The 23,323-nt window shown below is 29.2% G+C and overlaps 1 protein-coding gene across 3 annotated transcripts in view; it reads left to right on the forward strand.

Annotated features, from left to right (window-relative positions):
- LOC129905543 (hemicentin-2-like) overlaps window positions 1-23,323 on the forward strand; it is a 456,916-nt gene that overhangs the window by 297,632 nt on the left and 135,961 nt on the right. For all 3 annotated transcript variants that reach the window (XM_055981019.1, XM_055981020.1, XM_055981021.1), the window contains exons 3-4: window positions 2,940-3,200; window positions 4,200-4,396. In XM_055981019.1, coding sequence (XP_055836994.1) covers window positions 2,940-3,200; window positions 4,200-4,396 — 458 coding nt within the window. The remainder of the gene's footprint in view (window positions 1-2,939; window positions 3,201-4,199; window positions 4,397-23,323) is intronic.

Consider the following 23,323-nt stretch of genomic DNA (forward strand, 5'->3'; position numbering starts at 1 on the left):
CAAATATTTTCATTTTATACCAATTACCTTTTAAGATCCTTGACGTAGGTAGATTTAAGATTTCATCAATTTCAAATTTTCTCGAAAATATTTTGTGAAGTTTTGTATTTCGAAGAAATTCATTGAAAGAGCTCAATTAATTTTAGAATGCAATATAATCATAATTTGATGAAGAGCGTGGAAAATTGTTGCCTTGTCTTTCGAGTTCCAATTAAAAAATACTTCTATCTCCTTAAATATAAATTATTCTCTTTCCTCAAATTATTTTAAATGTAATACATTTGTTTGATCGAGAAAAATCAACTTATCCGAGAATTGTCATTGCTATTAAAAGTTTATCCGAAATATTTTGCTTTTAATTTGAGTGCGATAAATATGTAACACATTATAGAGCAAATAAGTTTTCCGAATACATTATCTCTTATATGCAATTGAAAGTGCCAACATTATCAAAGATTTCAAGTAAATTTTCGTTCCCTGAATTATTTAAATAAGTTCGGATTACCAAACACCTTATACACAAACTTGACAAGGTAAATTTTTATACGAAGGTTTTTTGACCATTGTAGAAGATTATTTGAATGAAATTTGTGTGTATGTTATTTTTTTTTGTTGAATTTAATTTATCCGAAGACATTTAGGATAAAAATGTATAATATTTCAATTAATTTAAAAATTTGCTTTACTTTTTGTCTGTAATAAAGTTCTCGATAAAAGGTAATATTGTTATCCGAACACATTCTGACCACCTCAATTTTTCTTTTCAACGAAACTCGCATGATTATGCAAATTTTACTATCAAAAAATGTCTTGGATAAAAGGAAACTCTTTATCCGAAGACATTTAAGTTCATAATGTAAGATATTTCACATCATTTTACAATTTGAGTTACAATTTCATTGAAATAAGGCTCTGGATAACATTTATGATGGTAACATTTTTATCCGAAATCGTATAAATCAGAAAATTACTAAACAATTTTATATTTTTGATAATTTTGCAATCACAAAGTGTCTTAGTTATAGGATTTTTTTTATCCAAAGACATTTGAAAGTTATTTTTTAGTCAAAAGTAATTTCCTTGTGGTTTTGATATATTTACACCTAAATAATGTCTTGGATAAACAAAAAACTATTTATCCGAATACATTTAAGCTCGTATTGTAAGATGTTTTATTTCTATCCGAATTCATATTGCCTATCACAGTGGATTCTTTCAAGGAAAACATAATAATTTAGTTATAATCATACTTCAAAGATTCGTTACATAAAAGAAAACTTGTTATCCGATTCACATTGATTCATATGATTTTTATCCGAAGTCACATTGATTATTACAGTGGATTATTCAACAAAATTCTTATGGTTTAATTATATCTTTACATCTGAAAAATGACTTCAACAAAAGAAAACTTGTTATCCGAATACATTAAGGGTTATATTATTGTAAGGTGCTTCAATTCATTTGTTTGTGGTATTTGTTTTATCCCTAGACACTTTGGCTCGGATAAAAGATAATTGTATGTTTTTTGATACATTTACATTTAAATAATGCCTTGGATAAAAGAAAACTTTCTATCTTCTTTTCTTCACTAAAAATCATGTTTGGATAAGAACTAAATTGTTATCCGAAGAAATTTAAGTTTACATTCTGAATTGTTTTAACCATTTCTTTTATTTTTCTTAATAATTTCTATTAAATAATGCCCCGGATAAAAGAAAAATCTTTTATCCGTAAACAGTTTGGCTCAGATAAAAGTTAATTTTAAGTTTTTAAACTTCGATTATATACAGAAAATTTTAAATTTCTGCTTAAAATCCCTCAGTTTGACTTTTTCTTGTGAAAAATAAACATTTGTCCCCATAAACTTTCTTCCAAGAAAATCAAATATACTTCTCCATTTTTTTTTTTTTATAATAATCATCATCAGACATCTCAGTTCAAAAGCACACGATGCTTAACAATCTTTTTCAAAATTCCTTGAAATTCAATTCCTTCATCATCTCAATTGAAAATGATTTCTTAGAACTAATTAATTGTTCTCCCCCTCAAATAACAAAAGGACTCTTCACTAAAAATAAAATGAAAGAAAAAAAAAAATTCTATAGTCTTCTGGCAGTATGGCGTCAAAAATCAAATTGATTCCATTATTTATTTTTCCTTCAATATAGAGGAATAACGCCTTAACGCCTTCTTCTCCCGTCATATACCAGTCTTACAAAAGCCAAACCAAACCAACCTGCCAACTAGCCATCAGCTTTTTTGGTCAAACCATTTTGTAATTCTCTCTATCTCCCTCTCTCTCTCTCTTTTTCTCATTCGAAAACGTTTATATTCTTTTCATTCCAAATAATTGACAGAGCAATAAATCACTTTCGTATCAAATTTTTAGACATTTTTGGCTTCCATTCCAGTTGAAATGTTCCTTTTATTCGATTTATCCTTCGAATCGATTTTTTTTTTTTTTTGTCCTTTTTTTGTATAGAGCTGTTGAATTAAATGAGAGAAAATCACAAGATGGAAGCATCACTGAATGAAAAATAAAAAAAAAAATAAAATTGATAATAATTTAAAACGTGGACTTATGGTTTAGTCGTTTTTCATTTCCTTAAGGATTTTTTTTTTTGTTTTGTCTTGTATTTTTGTGTGTGTGTAAATTGTTTTTTTGAAGAAAATGGAGTAGACAGTTTAATGTAGGTGGCAGCACCATTACCTAGATAAACAGAAAACAAAAACAAAAATAATAAACATCCTTAAATGTTTTCTTGAACACTTCAAGGATCAATTTTCGTTTTTCTCACGAAAAATTGACAACGTAAAAAAAATGTTGAGAAAGTGTTTTTTTTTTTTTTTCTAAAAATAAGGACATTTTGTCCTCTGAGCCTGGTTGAAATTAATTTTTAACTCAAATATAAATTTTTTCTTCTTTTTATTTTCAGATTGGATTTTCGTCCTGAAAGAGGAATCTACGATTTGCAAATTAGAAATGCTTCCTATAATCAAGACAATGGACGATTTGAGTGCCGCATTAAAGCTAAAGGCACTGGCGCTGATGTACATCGGGAATTTTATAATTTAACTGTCCTGACACCGCCACATCCACCAATGGTGTCGCCAGGTAACAATGCTGTTGCCACCGAAGATAAGCCAGTGGAATTGACATGTAGCAGCATTGGAGGATCACCGGATCCAACGATAACGTAAGTTGAGATATATTTTTTTTTTTTTTTCTGTTAATCCTGTGTGTAAGTGAAGTCAGGCAGGCAGGATGTGATGTTGGATATTTCTTCATTTTCATTGTTTTTTGTCTCTTTTACTCTCTCTCTCTCTCTTCCTGACTGTGACACACTTAACGATTGAATGGATTTTATTGGCGTTGAATGACAAAATGCAGAATTTATTGGAGCATCCGCCTCATTCTCATCCTTAGCAGAGTGGTGTTGGCCATGATGATGATGACAATGGAAGAATGCTTGCGCGTTTGTTTAATTACACGCTCCGACAATCTTTCTCTCTCTTTTTCCTTTTTTTTTTGTGTGTCACTTATACAATGGGGCACCATAACCATACCATAGCCATCTTTCAGTCTTCACAAAATGTGGCTTGTATCATGTAGTAGAGAAATAGTAAAGCTCAAGCCATGAGCGAGCGAGAGCTAACACAGACAATGTTAAGGCTTTTATCACGTCCGCAATCGGACAAGGAACAAATGTCTCGCCTTTTTGCCATTATTTGGCACATGGAGTCCTTGGAATATCTTTCTTCCTTCCTTGGTATTATTCGTCCTGTTTTTTTTTTTTTTGTCCTGTCGTTTGAAAATGTGTCCGAAATTATTTTTCATTTTCTTTGTTTTTTTTTTCTTTTTCACTTACATCTTTGTGATGTGTGTTTGGAAAAAAGAGATAGAAAGAGAGAAAAAACCATGCGGTTGTACGGAAGAAAAACCATGCGGTTTTACGGACACATTTTGGACGTACATATCATCGTCTTTCGTCCTGTTAAAGTAATGAAAAAGAATATGTGTGTGGATGGTTTTTTTTTTTTTTTTGTGTTTGATGATGACTAGACTATGATGGGATAAAAGGAAGAAAATGAAGAAAACCAACCATATCGTCCTTGTCGACGACGACGACGACAACATTCTTGCATATTTTCTAAAATGTCCTGTTTTTTTTTTTTTGCTCTTGTTTATTTTTTAGATGGTATCGTGATGGAAGTACAGTACCATTGCAAGCACCCTTACAAAAGGGTGGCTCCAAAGATTTTCAAACTAACGCAACACTATCGATTGTGCCGCGTCGTGATGATGACGGTGCCAAGTACAAATGCGTTGTTTGGAATCGTGCCATGCCAGAGGGACAACGTCTGGAGACAAATGTTGTTTTGAATGTTAACTGTAAGTACATTAATATTATTGTGATTAATATTTATTTTTAATTTATATCTATTTTATATCATTAAACTGGGTGTTTTTGACTTTAATCTTAAGTTTTAGACCAATTTTAGGTTTTAGACCAGTTAGAAATATTATATTTTTGAGATTTCTTTGAAGAAAGCAACCAAATCTCGGTAACAATACCAATTAAAGGCTTTAGTTTTGCATTAGACCAGTTTAGACCAATTAATGGTTTTATCCAAGAAGCCTTTTATTTCACGTAGTTTGATCCTTAGGTGATATAGTTAACCTTATGCTGTGTTAAAACGTACGAGTAAGGTGAGCAAGAGTTTATACTAGTAAATAATCGGAAACTACCAAAGTGACAAAACCTCAATACTTAAAGCAAATTAGAATTTTCTTACTCACAGGAGAAATTAAAAAAATTATTTGGCAATTAAAAAGCTTTTACTCTAAGGGGCAAAAATGTATACCAGTTGTATTTCATTACTTCCTACTTATTCACAGTGTATTTAGTTTTATACCATTTAAAGGTCATTGGACGTTAATGTGACTGAACCTTCTAATTTGTTTCGAATAGTAGTAGAATGGTAGAGCCTTAAGTTCTGAATTAGACCAGTTTTGTATGCCAATTACAAATTTTCTTTTGTAACTAATTTCTGCTTACAGTCAACCAGATTACTATTTTAAGTATAAGAATTATTATTTTCGGACTTATTTAAACCTATTCTAGTTTAGATCATTTGGAGTTTACATCTTTTCATCAAAAGCTCATTATCTAGAAACGTATACCATTTGGAAATGTTGGAATTTAAAAGTGGACAGTGCTCACAATTCAAAAGCGAACTATATCAAGCGAACGATACCAATTGATGGATTCATATTTTCTTCTGAAACTAGTTTACACCATTATACCAATAAATAAACAATTTCTTAGATGAAATCATTTCTTATATCGTGGGAATAACGTCTTTTATATTGTTTTAGACCAGTTTATACCATTTATTTCGATTTATTTTTGTATGTTTTTAAACCTTCTCACTGGTTGTATTCTAATTTAACATACAAAAACTTTTAGAGTATTATACCAGTTGGAAATAATTTAATTAAGAGCTTAAAAATGCAATAATTAAAATAATAAAACCGATTTATTGTTAATACTTACCAAAGTCTTTATTTTTTTTTAAACCAATTTATTACAATTGAAATGTATCTGAATGTTAATTGCATAAAATAAGAACATTTATACCATTCATTGTATTATTCATTCATTATTAAATTCATTGCGATTTGAATTAATTTTTCATTTTAAATTATGTAATTGATTAATACATACATATACATAAAGACATATTTTTTGACAGATAATGGTTTTATACCAGTTGAGAATCACAATGATAACTGATTATACTTCAATTATACCAGTTTTTAAAAATTAAATTCTTTTCAAAATTTCAAACTGAGCCAATACATCAAATTCTACGTGTCAGATATATTACATTTCCTGACACGTTTACGAAATTAATAACATTTTGAACAGTCAAAATAAAAAAAGGAATAAAGTGGCACTTAATAGAACATTTGGAATATTTACCTTAATGTATAATGGCTTTCAGTTGGGCGCCAATTTTTTTTAATCGAAACTTTTTTTTTATTGCAATTTCGCTTGTAAATTCGATATTGCCTATTATTCTATATATTTAATTCTTGAAAAATTTCATAAATCCTAAAATTCCAAGCCATTTACTGAATTAGACCTACGAGTACCATTGTCTTTGAATAGAGGTAAGTGGCGTCCTACAAAATCTTTGATATCAATAGAAATTATTTATTATTAGAATTCTTCAGGAAGGAGATTGTTGCAATCTCTATGAGATTCAGAAAAAGATTAGCTTAAAACATCTTTATTAAATTTTATATTTTTTACAATGGTTTTGAGTTGGGCGCCATTTTGTGTTTACAACATTTGTGATTTATACTCCTACATCTTTAAAAATCTCTGTCATCAGCAATTGCGATATTTTCTTATTGATAATTTTTTTTTAAATGGCGCCCAACAAAGGGCTCGATATCAATTTATTTTAACTATTGAAAATTAATCAACAAAAGCTTTACCGATCTCCATTAATGTAAAGAAAAAATTAATCTAAAAAACAGTTTTTCGTTCCAATATTATACTAAATAGTTGTTGTTGGGCGCCATTTTTCAGAATTTCATCTAAAATTTCAATTTTCTTTCGTTAATGCTCACTCAAACAAACAATTTTATCGTTCTCTTCAAGTATACAATAGTAAAACATTGCAAACAACCATATATATGACTTAAAAGCTCACTTTAATTGCAAACACACTATACTATTCCTGATGAATAAATCTATTTTATGTGTACTACATAAATATAGACAAAAACTAATATAATGTACGCTTTCATTCTACTTTTAAGCGCCAAAGTGGGTTGATATAGTATAGACAAAAGGAAGATATTGATGCAATCCTTATACACATACATAAACGAGAGTAATCTTAAGTGTTTCTTGTCTATACAGGAAGTTACTCTGCAAGATAATGCTGTATTTTCTGCAAGCAGTCATTTCTAATATTTGTATTATAATAGTTTCAGGGCGTATATAGAGAGTACATTTATATGGATATATCCATGGATTCAAAGTTATCTTATGTTGTGTAGACAAAACTACATATGAGGAGGTGAAATTCCTTATGGTGGCGGCTGCATTGGATATATATGTTGTCCTAACCCAACAGAGATTGATGGAAAAACGTGTGCAGATAGAATTTTCTTAACTATATACGAGTATATCCTGGCTGTCAGCTGCAATGGAAGTATAATTCCTTTATTTTACAAGTAACACGCAATTCTATATGATATTTTATATACATATATCTTCGACTTTTACTGTGTTCTTGCAACGTGTCTTAGTAAAATTGTATAGTTTTGAGTTTTAGTTCAAAAAATTTGTACCAATGAAAATATATTAATTTCTTTCTTCTTTTTTTTTTTTTTTCTTCTTCATCATTTGATTGTACAAAAACAAAGAATTTTTGTAATCCTTGAAGAAATACAATCATCATTCATCAACAGCAGCAGCACTAAAAATGCTCAATCAATTTCAGGATATAGGTGTGGTCCTTATGCAATAAATTTTCGATATTGGAAGCCATATTATGGAGAGACTGAGAGTAAATTGCTTCCGGGAAAATGTGATCTATACTCGTTCTTGAACACACTCATGCGTATGGAATTGAAATCCATCCATATTGTTTATTTTGTGTTTGATTCTAGAATTCTATTTATAAGTTAATTGATTTTCTAAGAAATTGATTTGAAAGAAGCTATGAGATGTCTATAAAGAATGTCAGAATTACAGATTTAAAAGTAACATTGCTTTTGTTGGGCGCCATTTTTCTGTATAAAGTTTTGTTTAAATGCGTTTTATTGAAAATCTTTACATTTTCTTTGTCACTTTTCTGCAACAATTGAATTTGAAAGTCAAAATATTTCATTCCTTATGTTTTTAAGCCCTGCAAGCGGCTTAAAAATGTAACATTGCTTTCGTTGGGCGCCACTTTTTTTACATTTTTTTTTTCAAATACATTTTTTATGTAAAAGTCTCTGTGTTTCCGCCGTCTTTTTTCATTGACGCTATTACTTTGCAGTCAAATTATTTGATACCTTAAGTTTTCAAATTTTAAAGACTTTAAGAATTTTTTTTTTCTTTTTTTTTTCAAAAAAGTTTTAGCGTGAAAATCTTCATATTTTGTCAACTTAGAATTTACCAGTCAAGCTATTTAATTACTTAAGTATTACAAGAGGCTTTAAAACTTAATATCACTTTCGTTGGTCGCCATTTTATTACTACATTTTTTAAAAACAGTTTCCAATAAAAAAAAATCTCTATATTTTCGCTGTCGCAATTCCTTGAATTCAAAATTTAGCAACCAAACTGCATGATTTCTTATGTTTTGAAGCGCTAAAAGAGGATTTAAAATCTAACTTTGCTTTTGTTGGGCGCCACTTTATTATTTATTTTGCTTAATACACACAGAGAAAAATAGACCACATAAAATAGAACAAAAACAATAAGATTTCTCTATGGTTTTCATCCAAGAAGGAAACCTTATTAAAACAATCGGGTTTTCCTTATTGTTTTAAAATCTGCAAAAAAAATAAAATAAACGATGACCAGGATGGGAATCGAACTGGCGACTTCAAATCATTAGTCGCCCACCTTACCACCTGAACCAACCTGCCATGAAAATATTGATCGCGATTTTTGTTCTAGTGCTAAGTTGAAAAAAAAAAATCAACTTTTCAGTCAAATTTTAATAAGATTTTCTCTATAAAAATAATAAGAAATCTCCTTAAAAAAACCTTATTAATCGTTGATTTTAATAAGATTTCCTTATGAAATGTATGGACGGTAAAACAATATGGCAATCTGTTAATTTTTAGCGGGTCATATTTTTCTCTGTGCATTATGTTTTCTCTGTCATTTTGGTGTGACTTTTAGGTTTTGCCAAATAAGTTACAAGTGACTTTTAGGCTGAACGATACTCTCGTTGGGCGCCACTTTTCAATTTTGTTTTCTAATTTTTCTTTTCAATCAGAAAATACGAATGGTTTGACTAATATACTTGTCAGCAATATTATTCTGGTATTATTAAATGACAATAAATAACTTAAAATCCGATTAAAGTCACATAGTGCTTGCATTGGGCGCCATTTTGTTTTTATTTTTTCATTCTTATCTAGAATGATATCAGCATCATCAATTCAACCCACTTCAAAATGGCTTCCAACTTAACGTGCAAACCTCAACACATATACAAAATAAAATAAGTCTTAAAGTTGTTATATAAAAAGGCTTATTTATTTAATCTTTTGTTGGGCGCCACTTTTTAATGAAGGCATTTTTGAAAACACACACTTGTATCCCCATTTTAACACCGTTGTTATCAAACGTGATGCACTTATCTACAAGATTAATTTTCAAGTTTTATAATATAAACCACCAATCTTTTTCAAACCTTTTAAAAATCTCTAAAAGATTAAAAACTAACCCCATTCAATTTGTTGTCCATTAAATTTATTACCTTTTTTCTCATACATTTATAGGGTTCTCAAATGATGACAAAAAACTGAAACAATCAATAAAAAACAAAATAATAATTAAAACCTAATCTATTAAAAGTCCCAAGGTCTCCCTTTTTGTTGGGCGCCATTTCTTAATTGAAAAAACGTTTCTTTCTATTTTTATACAAAAAAAATTTATGTGCCCCCTAACTCGTCTCTCATTAGTTGTTTATCTATTAAACAAAATCAAGTAAAAACCCTTAATTTGTCAAAAGACTCGAAGACAAGTAAAAGCAAACACCAAAACCAATAAGACAGACAACCGACAATGACACAACTCAACAAAAGGAATTATAGAGGTTATAAGGAAATAATAATGTATTTACGAAAAAGGTATCAATAAAAGAGTGTTTTTCTTCTTTTACTTTGTTTGACACTTTAAAATTTAATGCCACCACTTCAACCACCGACATCCAGAGCGACTTCACACTTCTTTATTTTTTTTTTTTTCTGTTATTTTTGTGTTGTATATTTCTTGCGTTACTAATTACCTCTGATGAAAATCGCTTGAAATTAATTTTCCCATTATGTCACCCTTGGTGTCACTCTTCTCTACATCTCCATATCCAATCCACTTTTCATACACACACACACATAAATGTGTGTATATTCGACAAGTATGTATGTAAGAACAAGCATAAAGCACATCCAACTAATTCATTCTACATTATCGTGACACATCATGATTTATTCGAATCAATCAACATAGTTTCCACAGATGTACATAAATTACACTTCATACTCCATACCACCTTCTCTCATACTCTCGTTATAAAGTTAAAGTGGCTGATAGGAGGGAAGGAGGAGTGTTCGGTATGACAAAATAAAAGGGGTGGAATGCGAGAGGGTGGTGTTTGTGGAAGCACTTAAATCCCATCCTGGCATCATCATATGGATATGTCGGATTTGTATCTTTTGATGTGATGTGTATCTCTGCCTTGTAATACACATGATGACACTAATTAATTAAATCATATCTCTCTAGTTACTCATTTTCCCTAAAGTTCCACTCAATAAACTCAACTACTGGGATATAAGAGGCACACACACCAACACTTTCTCCACCATCATCATCCTCCTTCTACAAAATCATCATCATCCTTTATCGTTTACAGTAATTTTATTTTATTTTTTTAAAAAAGCCACTCTATAACATTACATCAGATACAAAATATCAAAACATTTTAACATTAAGAGATCACAGATTTACTGATTCCATAGAATCGTAAATAAATAGATCCATCGAAGATACATATTGCAGATTGAGTTGAGATACTTTATCTGGTTGTTTAAATCCAAAAAATAGGGTGGTCGTTGTGGGTTTTTCTCCCTTATTTTTTGGAAATTAAAATGATTTTAAGCAATATTAGTCAAAGAGGATAATTTTCTTGTGTCTATCTATTTATGTATTTAGAGAAGGTGAGGCAAATGTGGCCAACGTGGGTAATATGAACCAGCACGGAATTTCCGAAACTACAATCTTGAAGCAAATAAGAAATTGCTTGCCAATGTTTTGACGAGGAACTTTACCTTTAAAAAAAAAAATGCCTCAGTTTGGGCCATATTTAACACCAAGTGGGCCATATTAGATGAATTTTTTTTAACTCAATAAGTTCCTTTAGGTATATGTTCTCTATTTTTTTCTTTTCTTTTTTTCTAATCAAAGAAATAAATGAATTAGATTTTAAATTATGGTAGCCATATTAGCCAAACTTTTTTCGCTGTTATCTAAATAGAGTAAGTGCGGCAAATATGGCCACAAACATGTTATAAACTTAGAGGAAATTCTTTATTAGGAGCTTTAGCAAACAATTACTTTTTTTGCTTTTCAGGTTTTTAGTTTCCAAAATTTAATGGTGGGCCATATTACCTTAAAATTCATTATACAAGGTGGGCAAAAGTTCTTATTTTTTTTTTTGTTTTGTTTATGAACTTAAGATTTTTACTACCTATAAAAACTAAGTGTGACAATATGGTCCCCCACAAATTGAAATCTAGTATAATTTTTTCTTTTGAAAATACATAATAAAAAAAATAACAACAAATTAAAAACATATAACATAAGAAATAAGGAACTTCATTATTCGGTTTTTTAAAACATTTTTCGGCTAATATGGCCCACCTGGGTATAAATATTGCCTAATTGGTGTTCAATAATGTAACCTGAGCCAATTCGTTTTTCGAAAAACTTTAGTAAACATTATTTTTGGCTTCAGAATTTTATTTTAAAAAAGCAGTGGTGGGCCATATTAACCACATTGCCTAATAAACTCCATAATTCAGCTTTGGAAAAAAAAAATTTCTGGCTATGTCCTACTTAGTGTAAAAAATAGCTCACTTTGAGTAGAAAATATTTTGTATTCACGATTTAAGCTTCGAAAAGTGGTGGGCCATATTATCCATGAAGGACACATTTGCCTTTTCTGCTCTAGATTCTTAAATTGATAGAAAACACATTTGAAGTTCTTAAATGTTTTCTGAAAATAAAATAAAATACATTTTATGGAATAAAACTATAAAATAAGGAAAATAAAAATATAAAAAACGCAAAAAAAAAATCATAAGCTGGTCACACTATAATTTAAAATGTCTTAACATTCTGCGGAATCTTTTAGTATTTCGTTATTTTTTTTTTTTTTTTGATTTTTTTTCTGACGTTAATTGGACACAAATTTTATGACCTCGTGTATAATTCAGTGGCGAGGATATACATTTTTGAGAGAGACTATGACGACGACTCCACCGCCGCGTTGTGGATGGAATCCATAAATAATACAACCACAACCGCACTACACAGCACAATCAATCTGCATAAAATATACTCGCGCGCTATCTTTTGTGTTACTATTTCATCTCTCCAGATGCTATAAAGTGTAACTAGATTGTTTATGGTTTATCTATTTGTATGTGTGTGTCTTGTAGAGAATATTGCATAAAATTGAAATAGACCACGATGATGTATTACTAAGTTGGTTGTGATGTGGTTATTCCGATATACGATTCTATGATATACCCCGCAGTATCTCTCTATTTTGTATCTTCTAAATTCTGACGTCTTTTGGTTAATTGTTGTCGTTGGATGGATATGGATGAAGGAAGACCAAGAATGGAGACCAAAATATCAAACACCAAAACCTACTAAAATTGCCAAGTTGCACGACAGACGTTGTTGTTGTTACTTTGATTTGTTGCTGGCTAATAAATCTCTTGATCGAGTTTGTGAGAGAGAGAAATGAAATTATACAATTCATGACTTGGGTATATTTATGAAGCTTCTTGGGGCTATACAACATGATTGTGGTCTAAGGATGTGTTATTTTGGAGAGAAATGATTCCCTACGCCCTCCAATGACGACAGATGATGATGATGGTGATTCGCCAAACCTACAACTGGATTTATTATTTAGTTTTTTTTGTAACTTTTCTTCAATATAATAAAAAACTGAATTCGCGGAAGTGATGAATTGACATTCCATCAATAAATTAATGATTGTTTGGTTTTTGCTGATTTATTAAAAGGATATTTATGTAGTTTTTGTTGGTTTGGTTTTGTTGATGTTTTTGAGAGAAATATGCGGTTTATAGGTCGATTTGATTGTGTTTTATGGATTTTGTATTGGTGTTTAAGATTTATTTTTATTTTATTTGTATACTATATGAGTAGCGGGTATAACTTTTTGTCCAGTCATTTAGTTGGATTTATTATTGTCAGATGGAATTTATTGATAAAAAAGATGGCTTGGTGGTTATTTAGTTTTTTTTTCTTTTTTTTTTTTATTTTGATAACAGAGCGATAATGATAAATATATAGTAAAATGTTGCAAATAGGTAGTTCAAATGGTTCTTAGAAAATATGCAAATTTTAACCAAATTGATTATTATTGGTTGAAAACTTCAGTATTTGTGTAATTTGTAAAATTTGTTCATGATATCAATTTCGTTGGGCGCCACTTTTTTAACTTTCTTAAAAAAGGTACCTATACATTTTAAGACTTATCTTTTGTGGAATCCTAGATAAGTCCTAAAGCAGTCAAATTGATTACTTTGTTTAAATTTTATAAGCTAATTTTTAATTGTAGAATTGTTTGCGTTGGGCGCCACTTTATGTATCTATTTTATAAAATTTATTGCGACATTAGAAAACTTACTTGATTTTGTGTTTGTTTTGGATTTATAAAATATGGATATCAAATAAACTTGTATTAAAAGTCTTAAGACGCTATTGTTGGGCGCATACGTTTTTCTATTCATAACTGAAAACTAAAGGTTTCTTTGAGGTCTGGTTCCTGAGATATATCGAAGCAAACATTTTTTTTTTTCCTTTCCTTATATTCTGAAGCCGATATCTTTTGACCAAAGGCTCGAAACAAGTTTTGGCTTTCAGATATGAGCTCCCAGTGAACAGTCCTATGCGTTCCGGTGAAAAAATAACAAAATCATTTTTTCAGATTTTTGAGAAAAAATCAAGGTTAATTCAGTTTTTAAAAAATTCCTCCGAATCCATTGAGTGAGATATCAAAAGAAAGGTCTTTTTAAGCTCTATTTATAGCTAAAAATTAAAGGTTTCTTGGAGGTCTGGTTCCTGAGATATATCGAAGCAAAAATTTTTTTTTCTTTCTTTTCCTTATATTCTGAAGCCGATATCTTTATACCAAAGTCTCGAAACAAGTTTTGGTTTTCAGATATGAGCTCCCAGTGAGCAGGCCTATGGAAAGAAGTTGACACTGGTCAAATTTTAATTCATTCGAAAACATGTTTGAAATCGGGTCCGAAAAATCAAAAATTTGCCTAATTTTTTCTTCAAACTTATTAAAACCAATATTCTCGACTTAATTTATTTTAACCCTATACCCACCTTCTCCATGTTAAAAAAAATGCAATGTCTTTCAAAAAAGCCAGTCTTGTAAAAGCTCAGAAAAAATTTTACGGTTTTAGTTTAAAATAATCTTTCCTGCTACATTTGAATCAAATTTTATGAAAGGATTTATGACAATTGTAAAATTATTACAGTCTATAACAAGTGGACAAGCAAGACGCTTCAAATTATACTTCATTTATTAAATTACTATAAGTAGTTAAAAAACCATGATGGAATAGATGACGTTCAGTCACAAGTGTGTAAATATTTTGCCATTTTTGAAAAAGTTGTTAAGACCTTGCTTTTTTTGCTTAAAAGAAATCATATTGATTTTATTAATTTTGTAAGTTATATAAAATTTCATGCAAGTAACGCACGTAACGCTAAATGCGTTACTCCCAAAATGATGTTATGTTGCTACTTTTTTGTATACCTATAAAAAGAGACAAGACATTTTTTCTGTATTCTTTCAGCTGATTTATTAAATTTTTACTCTTTGTAATCGAAATCAAATATTTTCTTAAAAATTCGTTAAAGTTTAGGTTGAAACTTTTTATTCAAAATGTGTTTCATTTTGTTATTTTTCTAGCCTTTAGATTATAAAAAGCACACAAAATTGTAACATTTTTGCACGAAAATAGCTTATTTCATTGGAATAAGATTTTCATTAAAACAATAGCCTCAACTCAACTGTTTACCTCTGAACTTGAAATTTGCCAAAATTCTTTGAATTTGCCATTGAACAAACCATTAGAGTTCCTAAAGTTAAAAATCAGTTTTATCCTCTCATTTTCTTTCTTTTCTGTATAATCAAATGATTAGTAAAATTTCTTAAAATCTTCTGTTTACAAGAAAGAAAAAAAAAAACAAACAAAACCAAAACAAATTCATATCAAAATTGCAAAATAATTCACTTAAATTTTCTATCTAAAGGTCAGAATATTTGTGCTCTTTCCACCCTAATCCACTTAACTTATATCAAAAATCATAATTTCCAATAAAATTAAGAAAATAGATTACTTATACATACATTATTTTCGTATTCAATTAAAAAACATTTCCGTTTTCAAGAAGAAACAAAAAAGAAATGAGAACGTATAAGAAAGATTCCAAAGTTGAAATGTATAAGACAAGTTGGGATAAAAGACGTGAGGGGTGTAAACTAATAATTACCATGATTCATGTTTGAAACTAGACAAAAATGCCTGGAAGTAAGACAAAGCAGACAAAATAAGTCTACAGTGGGTCAAGTTTACTATGAATTTTAAATAAAAATTAACCAAAAATTTTTTTGGCTATCTAAATAAAGACCGTAATTATATCGATTTTTAAATGTGCTGTCATTAAAATTGACAATTTTAAGTTCTCAATCTTTTTGTCGTCTACTGTACTCTGACAATTTTTACTTAAAAAAAAATTGAATTTTATTTCAAATTTGTCATACACTCAGTCCCACTGTATAAATCAGGCCATATTAGAAAGACCGTCTCGTCGTTGAACTATATTGCTGCTGCATTTCTTGTGAACCGTTTCAGTCTGAACTCAACATCTCTACAATTTTCTGATGAATCACAAAAAAAAGAAAAAAAAAACTGGAATGAAGACTAATTCATTATTACTAATGGATATTAAGATTTTTCTTTTAGATTTGAAAATTTCTGAGAGAAGACGATGATGTGCGTTGCGTATATTGGTTATCGATAGAAGAATACTGCAGAGATTCATGTTCTTTTGACGTGCAAATGGAAGCATCCAATACAATCGTAAATAAATAAAAATAAAGATGTTTTTAGGAAATTAATGTCAGAATAATTTAATGAACTCTACAAGAAGCCAATGGCTTGTAGCTGCTGCTGGAGGCGCAAGTTTATTGATAAAATCTTCATTAAAAACAAACAAAAAAATCATTACAAAATGGAATGCTCATACAATAAACATTTCGGAAATAGACTGATTCCACGGAGATGGCTACATAGTAATGAAAATAAATGAAGTATTTGAGATTTGGAGAGCGTGGTCAGTGATGCCGACAGAAAATATAATTTTTTCAAAATGGACTGATGAAAGCGATTTTTAGCGAATAAATTATTTTTCATTTGACCCAGTGACAAAAGTTACTCCTAAATAGTTTTTTCTATGAAATTTATAATTTCCAGAATTCTGAGAAAACTACATCCTAATATCTTTTATCGAGGAATGTTTTTCAAAAAAAAGTGGTTGAAATCATTTAAAATTTTGTATATAATCTTCAGCAATTTAAATAACCATTTGATCTATTGGGGTAGTGCAAATTGGAAGTGGAATGGCGCCCAACGAAAACGACGTACAACATAAAAGTTGTAAGTAGCGCTTACAACAACTTACAACCAAAGAATTAAACAGTTTGTCTGCCAAATTTTAAGGTCAGACAAATTTTTAAAACAAAATACATAGATTTTCGGATTGCACAGTTTAAAAAAAATAAAATGGCGCCCAACGAAGCGATATGTACCTAATTTTTTAAAACCACTTCACTTGTAATATCTAAATTTATGGCATTGGTTTCAATGCTCAATTCTAGGGTCCCGAGAAAACAAAAAAAAAATCTATCGTATATAAAATTATTTGTAAACAAAAATGCATAACCAAAGTGGCGCCCAACGAAAGCGATGTTAATCTGGAGCGTTTAAAAACTAATGGAAATAGTTGTTTGTCCTTATTTTAAATCTTACGTTCAATGCAATAAGAATCATTAAGAATCATTAAGATTTCTTTTAAGGAACAAAATAAATTGGTGCACAAGAAAAGGTACGGTAAGAATGTAGTGCCAAAAATACCAAATGATACCAACGTGTTCTACTTTAAATTAAAATTCCTAGTTTATGCCCCTGAAGATGAAAGACTTACATTTATTACAAATTATTTTACAAACAACTACAAGTACCTATAGTCCATTGAAATGTTACATTAACCTTGCATTTTGGGTAGTACATGATTTTTTTGTTTTGATCTGTAGGGGAGGTTAATGTGAGTATACAATCCAGTTTTCGGGGTTGAAAGCCCCCCCATTTGGCCGCCATCTTGGAAAAAGGGGTGTAAACTGTTTTTTATCGATATCTTGCGAACCGTAAGTCCCACAAAAAAAATGTCTTAGTCCTTTTTTTATATGATAACCTACAATAAATTTTATACCATCTGAAAGCTTATTGTTTCAGCTCAAAATATTTTTATCGACCATGTCTATTCAACATCTACAAAAAGAGCTAGAATTTTTTTAACCCCATTAGTTTTCATAAAAAAAGCAAAATAATCAATCTCTTTTCTCTTCTAACGCCATTAAATGCATTTTTTAAAAGACAACCTATAATAAATTTTATATCATTTTTATTTCACCTTTTATATGACGCTTCAATCATATTTCTACCATGCCTACAAAAAAAGTAAGAATTTTTTAAAGCCAACCATGTCGAAATTTCAAACTGAGATTACGGTACTTCCTCTACTGCTGGCTGGCCATCGGCAACAAATCTTCACAGGTGTTTTAAGGTATTTTTAAAGATTTTCAATTAAAGATTACATAAGTTGTAGAGCAATAATATTATCAGCATGCAAAGTTAAATAAATTTGTTATGTGCTCTAGATCAAAAGACGTGTTTAGAAAAAGAACATCTTTTCACCGTTATCTTAGAATTTTGAATATGAAATTAATTGAAATTTTGCACAATGATAATTTATTTAATTACCTTACTGTATAAATTTCATTTATGAAAAAAGTTATGATCAATTGATTTTTCGTGTCGCTTTTTCGTTTCATCTTGTTTCAAATCACTACGATACAAAAGAAGTTTTCACTTCAAAAACTATCTGTTATTTATCTGAAAGACCAGTATCTAGGTTCATCTGTTCCATCATTTCTTCTAAAATACTTTTCAAAATTTGACAAGTTAGATATCGTTGGAATCGTCTTGCCCACCCACTAGTTATTAGCTACATGAAGTAACATTTATTTAAATAATAACGCCATATGGGTGGAAATTCTTGTATGTTTTTGTTTTAACTAGAAACTGTTTTTTTTTTTGACAATCGTGAATTTTTTTCCATTTTTATTAATTTCCAGTATTGCTTTCATTTATATTATTTTTATACTGTGTCAATTTCATCAAAATGTATTCCTAGTATTCAACTTGTTTTTACACAGTTTCAAAATTTCCAAGAAATAATCAAAATATTCAGAAAAACTCAGCTTTTCAAGTATACAAAGAAAAACTGTGTATTTTTGTGTTTTTTCTGTTGAATTTTTATTTTCAAAAGGAAAACACTATATATATATTTCCTGCAATTTTAATGGGGGACTTAATTTGTTTTTCAATCTCCTCTTTCTTAGAAATGGAATTTCTTTTCGAGTTCTAACCAATTTTTATTTCCCTCCTGAATTAAATTTCCAATGAAATGATATACAGAAATTAAACCAAATTCTCTACACAAAATTAGACAAAACAAAAGAGCACTCATTTTCAAATTAAAAAAAAACACATGCTTTTCTTCTTATCTTCCAATTTGAATGTTTTTGACACAAGAGCAAAAAAAATTAAAATTACCCTCATGAATTCTTAAAAACATAAAAAAAAATCTATTAATCTACATTTCTTCCCTCCAGGTGGTTGGCTTATATAAGCTGCTTATTAGAATCCATCAAGAGCAATGCAATGCAAAAGGACCCTAAAAACAAACAAACAGGGAAAAATAGCAATCAAATGCATGAAAAACATGAATATCCTTCTTTCTTTCTTTCTTTCTGAATGTAGTATGAAAATCCTCATTTGATTAGTCTAATAGAATTCCAATAGTGCATAAATAATTCAAAAGGATTTTTTCAAGGATAGCTGATATTTTTATGCATACCAATCTCCTATCTGTATAGATACCCTACTCTTTCTATTCTAGAAACAAGCAACAGAGAACAAAAATTTCTATATGATTTCTGCAGACGAATAAATACTACCATCATGTGAGAATTTTAGTTTTTTTTTTTTTTTTTTTTCTTCCTTATTAGCTTTTTCTCTCTATCAAAAATTGAATATTGAACAGAGAATTCTTTTGTGTATTTTATTCAAAGAAAACAAAAATTATAATGAATTTCAATAAAGTTAAAGGTAACCAAAACAAGGTTTTGCTTTGAACTGAAGAGAGTTAGAAACAGTATCCTTTTTGAAGGATTTTTGTTTGAATTCTTAACATTATTTGGTTAAAGGAATTTCAATTAAAAAAAAAAAAACAAAGTTAATAAGAATTCAAGGATCAAAATATTTTTAATTGTATCTCAGTTAATCTAAAAATTTTCATTAATAAAATGGAAAATCAAACTAAAAATGACTCCTTAACAAGTAATTAAATTAAAATCGAAAAAAATTTACAAAATAACTCATCTGAAACCTATATTTCGATAAAATTTCACAAAAATATATTTAAATCAGGATAATTGATTGCTTTTCAGAAACTAAACCAACTGAATCCACCTTCATCAGAAAAAAAAAAGAAAGGATCTTAAATGGATGATTTCTTATTGAAATTGTAGAGAAGTTTTTTATTTTTTCTTAAGGATTTCTTATAATTTCTCTCGATTGATAATTTAGTATTATCAAAATGCAAATATTTATTATAATGATTATGGTAATAAAATCAAAAGATAATGGAAATTTATTCTCAGAGAGTAAATAGCAAACAAAAATTAGATTACTTATATATGAGAATATACACGATGTATAAATAAAGACATTAAACATGGATTATAGATTAAATTGCTTTTGCTGATTTGAAATCAATAAATTAATATGATGATTACCAATCTCAATAAACAAGAAGATGGTCTTTGGCGGTCTTTGTGTGGGGATATCTTAATAAGATGAGATGAGATTGATTTATTAATTGCTTTTTGCTTAATATCTTTAATTTTGTTTTCTTGGAAAAGTTCTTAAAGTACTATACTAAAATGCAATGCAGTCATGCAGAAGACTGAATATCGTTTGAAAAGTACTTCAAGCAAAAGTATGTTTGATTGATTACTTTGATAATTTAGTTTTTAGTGTAACATTGATTTCGTTGGGCGCCATTTTTTTTTTTTATTTTTTTTTTTTTAGTATGAAAATTTTCATATTTTCTTTGTCGCCTTTTGATAGCATTCAATCTGTTTGATTCTTTGAGTTGTAAGGAAACACAAGAACAATTTTAAATGAAACATCACTTTCGTTGGGCGCCACTTAATTTATAAATTTTTTTTTGACGTAATAACGTCTTATAAATCGATGAACCATGGCAGCCACTACAAAAAAGTGACGCCATTTTCTCCCGTTCTACTCTCGCGGCAAAAATTTCAATTAAAAATAAACTATTAGAGATACAAAAATTTTCTATAGCTTATTTGAAGCCTAAAGCTTAATCCAAATGAAGGATTTTTAAAAATTCCGTCATTTAATAGGGTAAACAGGGGTAAAACGGAAAAATGAAATTTGAGCTAAAATCTAAACGCGAAGTTCTAGAGAGTTGATTTTTTTTGCTTTAGATAGATGAGACTAATATAAGAATAACTGCATTTAAGAAAAAATTCTAAAAAATTTTGAAACTACGCTATATCTTTTTTTCTTTAATAGATACCTACAGGAATAAAGTATATAACGTAATGATAGACCATGACAACGAATAAATGTGTGCAAAGTTTCAATCATTTTAGTAAATACAATTTTTAGATAAGGGTAAAATAAAATTTTAGAATTCAACAGGTTATATCTTTTGATCTAGAGCAGTTAGAAATTTCGTTAAACTCTTATGAGCATCCTGATACAATTACCTTTTATTTGGTATATCACACATAACTGTAGACTAACTACAAGCTACACAATGTAAAATCAAGAAACTTCGACATGGTTGACTTTAAAAAATTCTAACTTCTCTTGTAGGCATCTTTAAAATGAGATTAATACGTCATATGAAAGGTGAAATAATAAGCTTTCACATTGTATACAATTTTTTATAGGTTGTCAAACAAAAAATTTGATTCCATAGCCTGAGAACATGAAAATAAATGTTTTTTTTTTACTTTTTTTAATGAAATTTGATCGAGTTCAAAAAATTTTAGCTCTTTTTGTAGATGTCTCATAGACCTGATCGATATATATATATTTTGAACTAAGACAAAAAGCTTTCGATTGTACAAAATTTTTTATAGGTTGTAAGGGAAAAAAATGGAATTAATAATGACGTGAGAAGATAAAAATTCATGTTTTCTTTGCTTTTTTTGATGAAAATGATTGTTTTCAATAAATTATTTTTTATACTTTTTGCGCATTATAAAAATTTAAAAATAAAAGAAGAAATACTTGGCTTTTAAATTTAAATAATAATATAATGAGAAAATAAAAAAGGTATTTTTTTTAGCTTTTTCTTGTAAATTATGATTGTTTGAAAAAAGTAAACTCTTCAATTGACTCATTTTAAACAGAACCAGACAACCTGCTTTCTGAGTTATTTCTGTGACAGTAGGATTTTGCAACCAAAATGTTTAATTTTCTGAATTTTAAAGTACTAATAAGGGCTTTAAAGTATAACATTGCCTACGTTGGGCGCCACTTTATTATTTATTTTGTTTGATGCATTTTATTTTTTCTTCTTCTTTTTTCCATTTTGTTGTGTGGAATTAAACAGTTAAACTATTTGATTCTTCAAGTCTTACGAGTTACAGCTTACAAGTGAACTTTGCTTTCGTTGGGCGCCACTTTTTTTTTTATTTTTCTTCTTAATCTAATATGAATAGTTTCATCTTCTTCAAACTGTCCAATATAATGATGCGACATAACAATAACAAGTCTTAAAATAATTTATCACTTTGAACATATAAACTTTGATTTGTTGTTCAAAGAAAAAAAATAAAAAAAAAAAAAAACATTACTAAAGCTTAATCTACACGTCAACGGCCTTTCTCATTTTCCAACTAGATCAATTTTTCTTCCATAAAACATTTTTATAGGAGTATCACTGCTACCAAGCCGCGCCATGTAATAACCAAAGCTATAAAACAAAATCGATGAGCTAGGCACGAACAAAACGATATTATACGACAAGACGATATAGCTACTTAGAAGAATGATTATTATAATAGCTTTATGATGAAGAAGATAGATAGAAAGGCTGCTCCCAGCACCTGAAAGGTATCCTTTTCTTCTTCTTCTCATTCAATACGAATAAATAGGTTTATGAAAGATGAAATATTCAAGAACCTGTGTGTGTCTGGGCCTATAAGAGGCAAAGGTATTCAACACGCAAACAATACACATATTTCTTTCTTCAACAAGGGATTCATGAGATTTGATATTGTCTTTTTATATCAGACACAAAACGAAAAAAAAAAAATGAAATCTTGAATGAAGATGAACAAGATGAAGACAGAAATCATAGAGATGACGCAAAAATATGATCCCAAAAAAATATAAAATAACATATACCAACATCGACCAACCTCGTTTTCCAATATAATAATCCCTGAGTACAGTTAACTGAAACGTGATAGGAAAATATGGTTTCTTTCGTTTTTTTTTTTTTTTTTTTTTTGTTTGCCATTCTCCAGGTAGAACCTACTTATACCTTCTGTAGAGGTATCACAAGACAATCTTCTTGTTTGTAAAACAACAGAATCAGTATTTATGAGTGCGATGAGTCCTGCTTTTGAAGGCTAGGAAGGATAAGAAAGCTGGCTGGTAGATATAAGAAAAAGTCTGTCGGATTTTCAAAACAGCTAATTCATCTTTTGTTTTACTTCTGCACAACTTGAAGAAATAAGGGGGTTTGGAGAAATAAGGGAGGTTTATTGGGCCTACTTTTTCTTTGGACTTTTTTTTTTCATTTCAAACAAAAATAATAAAAAAAAAAAACGAGAAGACAGACGAAGT

The sequence above is a fragment of the Episyrphus balteatus genome, chromosome 1 (genome assembly GCF_945859705.1).
Source record: "Episyrphus balteatus chromosome 1, idEpiBalt1.1, whole genome shotgun sequence".
NCBI classification, from domain to species: domain Eukaryota; kingdom Metazoa; phylum Arthropoda; class Insecta; order Diptera; family Syrphidae; genus Episyrphus; species Episyrphus balteatus.